The following is a 13,038-nucleotide window of genomic DNA, read 5'->3' as shown; positions in this document are numbered from 1 at the left end:
ACATGAATCTTGGCAGGATGGACATACTTCTGTAGACACTTCACAACACCAACATCTACAAAAGGTGTGATTTTATATTTCATATGTGATTGTATTTCTCACTCTCAGTGGCGTGATTGCCACTAACAGTACAGGCATTATTAAAATCAGGTTTTTACAGAAGATCACATAATCACGGCTTTCAGAGTTAACATTTGCAGTCCGTTTCCATCTGCACCATTACTAACCCATCTAAAATGCATGCATCTATTAGGTTGCTAGTATGGGCAGATTGTGCACTTATTTTTCTATCGCTAAATGGTTGCTTGAAAACTTTCACAAGGATTGTTGGCAGGAACAGTACACAAAAAACTGCGAGTGCAAGTTTTTCTAAGTAACACTTAAAATATATATTTTTTACAGGATTTTAATTTCTTTAAAACTATAAAAACTTCCTTACTGCTTAGTATCTTTCTAAGAGACCCTTAAATGAGGTTGCACAATAATAGGGAATGAGCCTTAAAACTAGTTTTCCAACACTGCATATATTATGGAACTTGCTATCTAGCATTTGTGACCATCAGCTCAATAATATATGCACTGTTCCAAACATTTGTGAACTTAGCGTGTATGGAAGCCTTTCCCCTTTAAAAATGTGTTCAGGTGGCTGGAAAGCTCTTCCTCTGATTTATCAAGTGCCTTGAGGTGCCAAATTAGAAAAGCCGAAAATGGTCTAGAAAAGTAGTTGAAAAGTAAGTTGAAAATGTATTGAGATCTCCATGCAGTTTTTTAGCTCCATAGTGTACCTAGGTCTTTTTTTGAATGGAAGAAAACCCGTTTGCAAGTGCAAGAATCAGTTGAAACCACGCTATTATGATTATACCAAATTGAAAAGTAGATTGGGCCAAAAACAGCTGAAAACATGGCTCCTGATACATTATGATCAAGGTTTCAAATCTGTGATCATGTGTTTAATAAAGTTTACATGTGGTGATTTTCGCTTAAATAACACAATTAAAAAAAAACCCATAAATAGCTTCAGATATTCAATTTATTTCTTGTAACATTATGTTTACCTTACATCAATTAATATTTTCCTTTCAGTGGCTTTATTTGGCTGACTTAGTCGGAAGCTGTTTGATTTCCAATGTAATAAATAATCAGACATGCAATTTCAGCAGCTAAAAATGAAATAACAAATGTAAAGTAGTTCCAGAGAACATTGTTTGTCTTGGAGTATCATTTGTTTTTAATTTCATGCCCTGTTTAACTTAAATACTTAAAGGATACTTGTGATTCCTTCAACATTTGATGGCACAAGGACTCCCTAAAAAAACAAAGAAACATTTTATGGTTTGTTAAAGCATTACACAAAAAATATTTGAGGTCAAAAGAAAAGAGTAATTATTCATTGTCGCCCACATTATTTGGCGCCTAAATGCTTTTTGGCGCCAAATATGACGCCACATCCGGAACGCCGACATTTTTGGCGCAAAAGAACGTCAAAAATTACGCAACTTCCGGCGACACGTATGACGCCGGAAACCGAAAAGATTTTTTGCGCCAAAAAAGTCCGCGCCAAGAATGACGCAATAAAATGAAGCATTTTCAGCCCCCGCGAGCCTAACAGCCCACAGGGAAAAAGTCAAATTTTTTAAGGTAAGAAAAAATAATTGATTCAAACCCAAATATGAAACTGACTGTCTGAAAATAAGGAATGTTGAACATCCTGAGACAAGGCAAATAAATGTTTGAATACATATATTTAGAACTTTATAAACAAAGTGCCCAACCATAGCTTAGAGTGTCACAGAAAATAAGACTTACTTACCCCAGGACACTCATCTACATGTTTGTAGAAAGCCAAACCAGTACTGAAACGAAAATCAGCAGAGGTAATGGTATATATATATAAGAGTATATCGTCGATCTGAAAAGGGAGGTAAGAGATGAATCTCTACGACCGATAACAGAGAACCTATGAAATAGACCCCGTAGAAGGAGATCACTGCATTCAAAATAGGCAATACTCTCCTCACATCTCTCTGACATTCACTGCACGCTGAGAGGAAAACCGGGCTCCAACTTGCTGCGGAGCGCATATCAACGTAGAATCTAGCACAAACTTAATTCACCACCTCCATAGGAGGCAAAGTTTGTAAAAACTGAATTGTGGGTGTGTTGAGGGGTGTATTTATAGGCATTTTGAGGTTTGGGAAACTTTGCCCCTCCTGGTAGGAATGTATATTCCATACGTCACTAGCTCATGGACTCTTGCTAATTACATGAAAGAAATCAGTATTATCAGTATCCATATGAATGTCACATGAATCTTGGCAGGATGGACATACTTCTGTAGACACTTCACAACACCAACATCTACAAAAGGTGTGATTTTATATTTCATATGTGATTGTATTTCTCACTCTCAGTGGCGTGATTGCCACTAACAGTACAGGCATTATTAAAATCAGGTTTTTACAGAAGATCACATAATCACGGCTTTCAGAGTTAACATTTGCAGTCCGTTTCCATCTGCACCATTACTAACCCATCTAAATGCATGCATCTATTAGGTTGCTAGTATGGGCAGATTGTGCACTTATTTTTCTATCGCTAAATGGTTGCTTGAAAACTTTCACAAGGATTGTTGGCAGGAACAGTACACAAAAACTGCGAGTGCAAGTTTTTCTAAGTAACACTTAAAATATATATTTTTTACAGGATTTTAATTTCTTTAAAACTATAAAAAACTTCCTTACTGCTTAGTATCTTTCTAAGAGACCCTTAAATGAGGTTGCACAATAATAGGGAATGAGCCTTAAAACTAGTTTCCAACACTGCATATATTATGGAACTTGCTATCTAGCATTTGTGACCATCAGCTCAATAATATATGCACTGTTCCAAACATTTGTGAACTTAGCGTGTATGGAAGCCTTTCCCCTTTAAAATGTGTTCAGGGTGGCTGGAAAGCTCTTCCTCTGATTTATCAAGTGCCTTGAGGTGCCAAATTAGAAAAGCCGAAAATGGTCTAGAAAAGTAGTTGAAAAGTAAGTTGAAAATGTATTGAGATCTCCATGCAGTTTTTTAGCTCCATAGTGTACCTAGGTCTTTTTTTGAATGGAAGAAAACCCGTTTGCAAGTGCAAGAATCAGTTGAAACCACGCTATTATGATTATACCAAATTGAAAAGTAGATTGGGCCAAAAAACAGCTGAAAACATGGCTCCTGATACATTATGATCAAGGTTTCAAATCTGTGATCATGTGTTTATAAAGTTTACATGTGGTGATTTTCGCTTAAATAACACAATTAAAAAAAACCCATAAATAGCTTCAGATATTCAATTTATTTCTTGTAACATTATGTTTACCTTACATCAATTAATATTTTCCTTTCAGTGGCTTTATTTGGCTGACTTAGTCGGAAGCTGTTTGATTTCCAATGTAATAAATAATCAGACTTGCAATTTCAGCAGCTAAAAATGAAATAACAAATGTAAAGTAGTTCCAGAGAACATTGTTTGTCTTGGAGTATCATTTGTTTTTAATTTCATGCCCTGTTTAACTTAAATACTTAAAGGATACTTGTGATTCCTTCAACATTTGATGGCACAAGGACTCCCTAAAAAAACAAAGAAACATTTTATGGTTTGTTAAAGCATTACACAAAAAATATTTGAGGTCAAAAGAAAAGAGTAATTATTCATTGTCGCCCACATTATTTGGCGCCTAAATGCTTTTTGGCGCCAAATATGACGCCACATCCGGAACGCCGACATTTTTGGCGCAAAAGAACGTCAAAAATTACGCAACTTCCGGCGACACGTATGACGCCGGAAACCGAAAAGATTTTTTGCGCCAAAAAAGTCCGCGCCAAGAATGACGCAATAAAATGAAGCATTTTCAGCCCCCGCGAGCCTAACAGCCCACAGGGAAAAAGTCAAATTTTTTAAGGTAAGAAAAAATAATTGATTCAAGTGCATTATCCCAAATATGAAACTGACTGTCTGAAAATAAGGAATGTTGAACATCCTGAGACAAGGCAAATAAATGTTTGAATACATATATTTAGAACTTTATAAACAAAGTGCCCAACCATAGCTTAGAGTGTCACAGAAAATAAGACTTACTTACCCCAGGACACTCATCTACATGTTTGTAGAAAGCCAAACCAGTACTGAAACGAAAATCAGCAGAGGTAATGGTATATATATAAGAGTATATCGTCGATCTGAAAAGGGAGGTAAGAGATGAATCTCTACGACCGATAACAGAGAACCTATGAAATAGACCCCGTAGAAGGAGATCACTGCATTCAAAATAGGCAATACTCTCCTCACATCTCTCTGACATTCACTGCACGCTGAGAGGAAAACCGGGCTCCAACTTGCTGCGGAGCGCATATCAACGTAGAATCTAGCACAAACATACTTCACCACCTCCATAGGAGGCAAAGTTTGTAAAAACTGAATTGTGGGTGTGGTGAGGGGTGTATTTATAGGCATTTTGAGGTTTGGGAAACTTTGCCCCTCCTGGTAGGAATGTATATCCCATACGTCACTAGCTCATGGACTCTTGCTAATTACATGAAAGAAAAGTCAAATTTTTAAGGTAAGAAAAAAATAATTTATTCATATGCATTATCCCAAATATGAAACTGACTGTCTGAAATAAGGAACGTTGAACATCCTGAGTCAAGGCAAATAAATGTTTGAATACATATATTTAGAACTTTATATAAAAGTGCCCAACCATAGCTTAGAGTGTCACAGAAAATAAGACTTACTTACCCCAGGACACTCATCTACATGTAGTAGAAAGCCAAACCAGTACTGAAACGAGAATCAGTAGAGGTAATGGTATATATAAGAGTATTTCGTCGATCTGAAAAGGGAGGTAAGAGATGAATCTCTACGACCGATAACAGAGAACCTATGAAATAGACCCCGTAGAAGGAGATCATTGTATTCAAATAGGCAATACTCTCCTCACATCCCTCTGACATTCACTGCACGCTGAGAGGAAAACCGGGCTCCAACCTGCTGCGGAGCGCATATCAACGTAAATCTAGCACAAACTTACTTCACCACCTCCATAGGAGGCAAAGTTTGTAAAACTGATTTGTGGGTGTGGTGAGGGGTGTATTTATAGGCATTTTGAGGTTTGGGAAACTTTGCCCCTCCTGGTAGGAATGTATATCCCATACGTTACTAGCTCATGGACTCTTGCTAATTACATGAAAGAAAGCTATACTTCACCTGCTCCCAGCTGCAGGTAAAAATAAAAAAAAATATGAAGAAATGAACAGCAGCCAATCAGCATCAGCAGTGCTGAGGTCATGAACTCTTACTGTGATCTCATGAGATTTGACTTAACTCTCATGAGATTTCATAGTAAGCTTCCTTTACCTGATTGGTGAAATAATATGAGAGTTCACGAGGCTCATCCTTTCAGCTGTCCCAGGACAGACCCACTAAAATGCTGCTTAGAAATCCTTTACAATGGGAGGTGGCTACTGAGGAACTTTTGAGGTAAAATATCTTTCTTTTTTACATAGAGATGTTCAGGAGATATTTTCTAGTCGGCTTTTTACAGCTATGATGCATCACTTTCAAGTGTTTAAACATTTGGGTATTATGGCCCTTTAAATGTTTGTTTAGCAATATGGGCCTTTTAAGTCACAATACAAATTTCTGTCTCCCCATCTGGCCACTTTGGGGGATGTAGTGTAAGGGCTTGACTTATGACCCCTATTTTACCGAGTTAAAGGGTTTATGAAAAATGTCTAATTAGCCCATTAGGTGGAATGTTATTAAAACACAGAACTGAATTTGCTGCAAGATGAAATCACTTGAACACTATGGGGCCTATTTATCAAATGTCTGTCCGACATGATCCGATCAGCATACGGAGCTTGATAAATATGCCCCTATCACTGGTCTTGAAATGCTGTTACTTACATTAGAGCTGCAGTTGCAGTTTACTTTAGTTCCATCTTCTTCTGTGAACCACAGGTCTCCAACAATACATCCTTTAGAAGTAGAGAGCTAGCAGACAGTATAAAAAAGGTAATTATAGATTAGGAAAGCGCTTTACTGTAGATTAACAAGTCATTTAATTGTAGACAATCAGGCATGTAACTGAAACAAATATGTGGAATTCTAAATGTAATATAGTTTTGCTTCTGTTTTATAAATGCATAGCATTGTTTGAAAAAGTTCTTAGATGTAGTTTCCTAGGAAACTAGCATTCATCTAAATTCTTGTTCTTTTGTGAAATAGACCTGCATGAAGTAACCATTAAGGTGGCCATGTGATTGTGTCCTTTCGAGGGAAGTGGAATACAAAAATAAAACATTCATGATTCAAAGAGAACTTACAATTAAGAAAAAAAAATCTTTCCTTTGTTATTTAAAAACAAACAAACGGCTAGATTATGAGTTTTGCGGTAAGGTGAAAAAGCAGCGTTAACAGGTCCGAACGCTGCTTTTTCACGCCCGCTGCTATTACGAGTCTTGCAGATATAGGGGCACTGCACACTTTTTTGGCCTTACCGCAAATCAACTTACGCAGTCTATTTTCAATGGGACTTCCATAGCGCCGGTATTACGAGCTTGTCCTGGGAGGCCAAAAAGTGAGCGGTACAGCCTATCCCGCAAGATTCGTAATGCATTTTAAAGTCAGTAGTTATGAGTTTTACGCTACAAAGCTGTAGCATAAAACTCATAACTAAAGTGCTAAAAAGTACACTAACACCCATAAACTACCTAAACCGAGGCCTTCCCGCATCACAAACACTATAATAAAAATTTTAACCCCTAATCTGCCACTCCGGACATCACCGCCACTAGAATAAACATATTAACCCCTAAACCGCCGCATTCCTGCCTCGCAAACATTAGTTAAATATTAACCCCTAATCTGCCGTCCCTAACATCGCCGCCACCTTCCTACATTTATTAACCCCTAATCTGCCTCTCAACGTCGCCGCCACTATACTAAAGTTATTAACCCCTAACCCTAAGTCTAACCCTAACCCCCCTAACTTAAATATAATTAAAATAAATCTAAATAAAATCTACTATTATTACCTAAATTATTCCTATTTAAAACGAAATACTTACCTATAAAATAAACCCTAAGCTAGCTACAATATAACTAATAGTTACATTGTATCTATCTTAGGGTTTATTTTTATTTTACAGGCAAGTTTGTATTTATTTTAACTAGGTAGAATAGTTACTAAATAGTTATTAACTATTTAATAACTACCTATCTAAAATAAATACAAATTTACCTGTAAAAAAAAACTAACCTAAGTTACACTAACACCTAACACTACACTACAATTAAATAAATTCCATAAATTAAATACAATTACCTAAATTCAAAACAATTAGCTAAATTACAAAATAAAAACAAACACTAAATTACAGAAAATAAAAAACAAATTACAAGATATTTAAACTAATTACACCTAATCTAATAGCCCTATCAAAAAACAAACAAAAAAAACACCCAAAATAAAAAAAAACCTAGCCTAAACTAAACTACCAATAGCCCTTAAAAGGGCCTTTTGCGGGGCATTGCCCCAAAGAAATCAGCTCTTTTACCTGTAAAAAAAAAATACACACAACCCCCCCAACAGTAAAACCCACCACCCACACAACCAACCCCCCAAATAAAAGCCTAACTAAAAAAACCTAAGCTCCCCATTGCCCTGAAAAGGGCATTTGGATGGGCATTGCCCTTAAAAGGGTATTTAGCTCTATTGCGGCCCAAAGCCCTAACCTAAAATAAAACCTACCCAATACACCCTTAAAAAATTCTAACACTAACCCCCGAAGATCCACTTACCGGGAGAAGTCTTCATCCAAGCGGCAAGATGTCCTCAACGAAGCCAGCAGAAGTGGTCCTCCAGATGGGCAGAAGTGGTCCTCCAGATGGCATCTTCTATCTTCATCCTTCCGACGTGGAGCGGGTCCATCTTCAAGACATCCGGCGTGGAGCATCCTCTTCCAACGACGACTACACGATGAATGAAGATACCTTTAAGTGACGTCATCCAAGATGGCGTCCCTTAGATTCCGATTGGCTGATAGAATTCTATCAGCCAATCGGAATTAAGGATGAAAAATCAGCCAATAGGATTGAGCTTGCATTCTATTGGCTGATTGGAACAGCCAATAGAATGCAAGCTCAATCCTATTGGCTGATTGGATCAGCCAATAGGATTGAACTTCAATCCTATTGGCTGATTTCATCAGCCAATAGGATTTTGTCATCCTTAATTCCGATTGGCTGATAGAATTCTATCAGCCAATCAGAATCTAAGGGACGCCATCTTGGTTGACGTCACTTAAAGGTACCTTCATTCGTCGGGTAGTCGTCGTTGGAAGAGGATGCTCCGCGACGGATGTCTTGAAGATGGACCCACTCCGCGTTGGAAGGATGAAGATAGAAGATGCCATCTGGATGAAGAATTCTGCCCGTCTGGAGGACCACTTCTGCCGGCTTCGTTGAGGACATCTTGCTGCTTGGATGAAGACTTCTCCCGGTAAGTGGATCTTCGAGGGTTAGTGTTAGGATTTTTTAAGGGTGTGTTTTATTTTTAGGTTAGGGCTTTGGGCCACAATAGAGCTAAATGCCCTTTTAAGGGCAATGCCCATCCAAATGCCCTTTTCAGGGCAATGGGGAGCTTAGGTTTTTTTAGTTAGGCTTTTATTTGGGGGGTTGGTTGTGTGGGTGGTGGGTTTTACTGTTGGGGGGTTGTGTGTATTTTTTTACAGGTAAAAGAGCTGATTTCTTTGGAGCAATGCCCCGCAAAAGGCCCTTTTAAGGGCTATTGGTAGTTTAGTTTAGGCTAGGTTTTTTTTATTTTGGGTGTTTTTTATTTTAATAGGGCTATTAGATTAGGTGTAATTAGTTTAAATATCTTGCAATTTGTTTTTTATTTTCTGTAATTTAGTGGGGGGGGGGTTGTGGTAATTTAGCTAAATTTATTGAATTTAGTTAATTGTATTTAATTTAGGGAATTTATTTAATTGTAGTGTAGTGTTAGGTGTTAATGTAACTTAGGTTTTATTTTACAGGTAAATTTGTATTTATTTTAGCTAGGTAGTTATTAAATAGTTAATAAATATTTAGTAACTATTCTACCTAGTTAAAATAAATACAAACTTGCCTGTAAAATAAAAATAAAACCTAAGCAAGCTACAATGTAATTATTAGTTAAATTGTAGCTAGCTTAGGGTTAATTTTACAGGTATTTAGTTTTAAATAGGAATAATTTAGGTAATAATTGTAGGTTTTATTTAGATTTATTTTAATTATATTTAAGTTAGGGGGTGTTAGGGTTAGGTTTAGACAGATTTAGGGGTTAATAAATATAGTATAGTGGCGGCGACGTTGTGGGCGGCAGATTAGGGGTTAATAAATGTAGGTAGATGGCGTCTCATCATAGGGGCAGGCTAGGGTCATCGAATCTGAGCTTGCCACAATAAAAAAATGATAATAAAATATTTTATTTGTCTGATCATGTCAATATTTGTAAATATTGACTCTGATCAGTGTGGATCTCCCTCTCTCTCCTCACTTATGTTTTTGTGGGAGAGAGAGATCTGTGTTCAGGAGAGAGAGATTTATCAAGTATATTTGTTAAAAATTGTGAGACCCAAAGGTTCTTTTCAGAGCCATTAACCCCTAGCTTGCCAGTGATCACTATAAATCACTAGCAGTAGCATAGCTGCACTTTTTTGCTGTCTGTGCATTTTTTTAGGGGTTCATTTTTTTTTTAGTAATTTTTTTTGTGAGACCCAAAGGCTCTTTTCAGAGCCATTTAGCTAGTTTAATTTAATCTTCAGAGTCATTAACCCCTAGCATGCCAGTGATCACTATACATCACTGGCAGACGCATAGCTGCACTTTTTTTCTGTCTGTGCATTTTTTAAGGGGTTCATTTTTTTTAGTAATTTTTTTGTGAGACCCAAAGGCTCTTTTCAGAGCCATTTAGTTAATTTAGTTAATTTAAATTAATTTTTTTTTTAAATAATGTCACAGAGAATATATAGTGCTGAGGAGGCGTATGCCATCCTTGCATCAGAGTCAGACGCCTCTATGTTTGACTCAGACCCCATTTTTGACCCTGCCATATGTTCAGATACATCATTAGATACAGTCTCAACTGATAGTGATGTATCTGTGGCTGCTAGCCCCCCAGGTAGCCCCCTGCCAGAAGGAGATGTGTTGCTCCAGCTGCCATTGCTGCTAAAGAGTGGTTAACGCCTCATCACCAGAGGCCAGATATCACACCCTTCACAGCAAATCCTGGCATAAATATAGATGTTGCAGGATTTAGCCCCCAACAGTTTCTGGAGGTGTTTCTGGGAGTATTGGGGAACATTTTCGCCCAAACTAATTTATATGCCCTTCAGTTCTGTGTTGCAAAGGCAAACTCATATTTGACAAAGCAGCAATGGGCCCCCATCGATGTGCCAGAATTTAAAAAATTCTGGGCATTGACTATGCTGATGGGCATCATAAAGAAACCGTCCATATGCTCCTACTGGAGCAGTAGCCCCATCTGCTCTACTCCCATTATCTCCCAATGTATGTCGAGGAAGAGGTATGAAATTATTCTACATTTCATGCACTTCAGCGACAACAGTCTGTGCCCCCCTAGGGAGCATCCCCAATTTGACAGGCTGTATAAAATCTGACCCCTGATTACCCACTTTGCTGCCAGGTTTGCAGAGGCTTATACACCTGGAAGGAATATATGCGTGGATGAATCCCTGATGAATTATAAGGGAAGGCTGGGATTCAAGCAGTATATTTTTTCCAAGCACTCCAGGTATGGGGTAAAGGTGTATACACTCTGCGAGAGCGAGACTGGGTATATTCAGGCCTTCCAGGTGTATTTGGGAAAGGATAGCCACCTTGACCCTCCATGTTGGCCAGAACATATGGGAACCACTGGCAAGATTGTCTGGGACCTGTTATTACCCCAATGAACCAAGGGTACCACTTGTATTTAGATAATTTCTATACAAGTGTCCTTTTGTTCAAGCTACTGTATTGCTTTGATACAGTAGCTTGCGGTACAATTAAAAAGAACCGCGCAGGTTTCCCAGGACAACTTGCACGCACCCTGCTATGAAGGGGGAGACCTCAGCTCTGCGCCTAGCAGAGCTGTTGACAGTTAAGTACAGAGACAAGAAGGATGTATACCTTCTTACCACCATCCTGTCAAGGTGCCAGGAATCAGACTGAGACGAGAAGTGCAAAAATTATCCCACAAGTCAAATAACAGGCCAGGAGTCAAAGCCAGAGCTGGTAGTCAGACGAGCCGAGTCAGGAGCCAAAGTGAGTAGTCAGATGAGCTGAGTCAGGAACCAGGAGGGACGTCAGACAGCCAGGTAATACACAGGAACTCACAAACAGGTCTGAGACAATGCAAGGGCAAAGCATACTGAACAGAGGCCCTTTAAATAATAAATGATGACATCACAATACCGAGACTGCAACCTGTCTCACACAGATGATGAACACCAGTCCGGCCATAAGAGGGCATGCAGGAAATGAGTTGCATCAGACACTCTGCACCAGATTCAGTAAGAAAAATGGCTGTCAGCAGCACATGGCAAACAAAGCAGGGAAAAAACCCTGACAGTACCCTCCCCTCAACGACCCCTCCCCGGGGGAGGACAAAAGGCTTATTGGGGAAACGGTATGGAAGGCACGGAGGAGGACGGAAGCATGAACATAAGAGGTGGGAACGCTCCTCCAGACCATAGCCCCTCAAGTGAACCAAATACTGCTGCTGACCTCATATTCTTCATGGTTGTCAACAGAGATAGGATGAGGAGGAGGCAACACAGTGGTAAACTGATTACAAACCAATGGTTTCAAGAGGGAGACATGAAAAACATTGGAGATGCGCATTGCAGGAGGAAGGTCAAGAGCGTAGGCCACAGGATTGACCCATCGGAGTATTTGAAAAGGACCAACATAACGGGGAGCCAGTTTATTGGAAGGCACCCAAAGGTTCAAGTTGGTAGGAAGGCGCGGGCAGACGCCTACGATCAGCCTGGAACTTTTGGCACTGCATAGAACGATGAAGGCAATCCTGAATCTGCACCCACGTGGAACGTAGTTGCAGGAGATGCTCCTCCAAAGTCGGAATACCCTGAGACATGAATGAATCGGGCAACAAGGATGGTTGGAACCCATAATTCGCCATGAACGGGGATAACTGGGAGGAAGCATTAATAGCAGTATTACGAGCAAAATCTGCACAAGGTAACAGTTCAGACCAATTATTGTGGTGATCTGAGACGTAGCAATGGAGGAACTGCTCCAGAGCTTGATTAGACCATTCCACAGTCCAATTGGATTGAGGGTGATATGCCGAGGAGAATGATAGCTGGATCCCCATTTCAGCACAAAAGGAACACTAAAATCTGGAGACAAACTGGCTACCCCGGTCTGAGACTATCTCTTTGGGTAACCCATGTAAACGGAAGACCTCCCAGGCAAAAATTAAAGCAAGTTGCTGAGCGGTAGGCAGCTTCTTCAAGGGAATGCAATGTGACAATTTAGAAAAACGGTCAACCACCATTAGGATAACAGTATTGCCATTGGAAACAGGGAGCTCGACAATGAAGTCCATGGAAAGATGTATCCAAGGACACTCACCATTAGCAATAGGTAAAAGAAGACCCACAGAAAGACGTCAAGGAGTCTTATTCTGAGGAGGCAACATACGCAGCAACATCAGAACAAAGACCTGGCCACCAGAATTGTCGAGTGACAGACCAAATCATTTGGTTCTTACCCGGGTCACCTGCGGCTTTAGGATAGTGGTAAGTGTGCAATAGTTTAGTTTGAAGATTCTCAGGAACAGAGCACTTACCACTAGGTTTCTCAGGAGGTGCATTGGTTTGTGCAGCCAGGATCTCCTCCCCAAGGGAGAAGTCAAATTAGTACGTATGGTAGCCAAAATATGGTCAGGAGAAATAACTGGAATAGGTACAGACTCCTCCTTGGACAGAGGT

At 39.3% G+C, this 13,038-nt stretch overlaps 1 protein-coding gene across 1 annotated transcript in view; it reads right to left on the bottom strand.

The window, feature by feature from the left end:
- SPO11 (SPO11 initiator of meiotic double stranded breaks) overlaps positions 1 to 13,038 on the bottom strand; it is a 435,933-nt gene that overhangs the window by 179,495 nt on the left and 243,400 nt on the right. The window contains 2 exon segments of the mRNA XM_053715996.1: positions 3,570 to 3,606; positions 5,945 to 6,031. Of these exon segments, the coding sequence (XP_053571971.1) occupies positions 3,570 to 3,606; positions 5,945 to 6,031 (124 nt within the window).

The sequence above is a fragment of the Bombina bombina genome, chromosome 1 (genome assembly GCF_027579735.1).
Source record: "Bombina bombina isolate aBomBom1 chromosome 1, aBomBom1.pri, whole genome shotgun sequence".
NCBI classification, from domain to species: Eukaryota; Metazoa; Chordata; class Amphibia; order Anura; family Bombinatoridae; genus Bombina; species Bombina bombina.
Note: the sequence above shows the minus strand (reverse complement) of the source record. Positions and strands in the feature narration are given on the sequence as shown.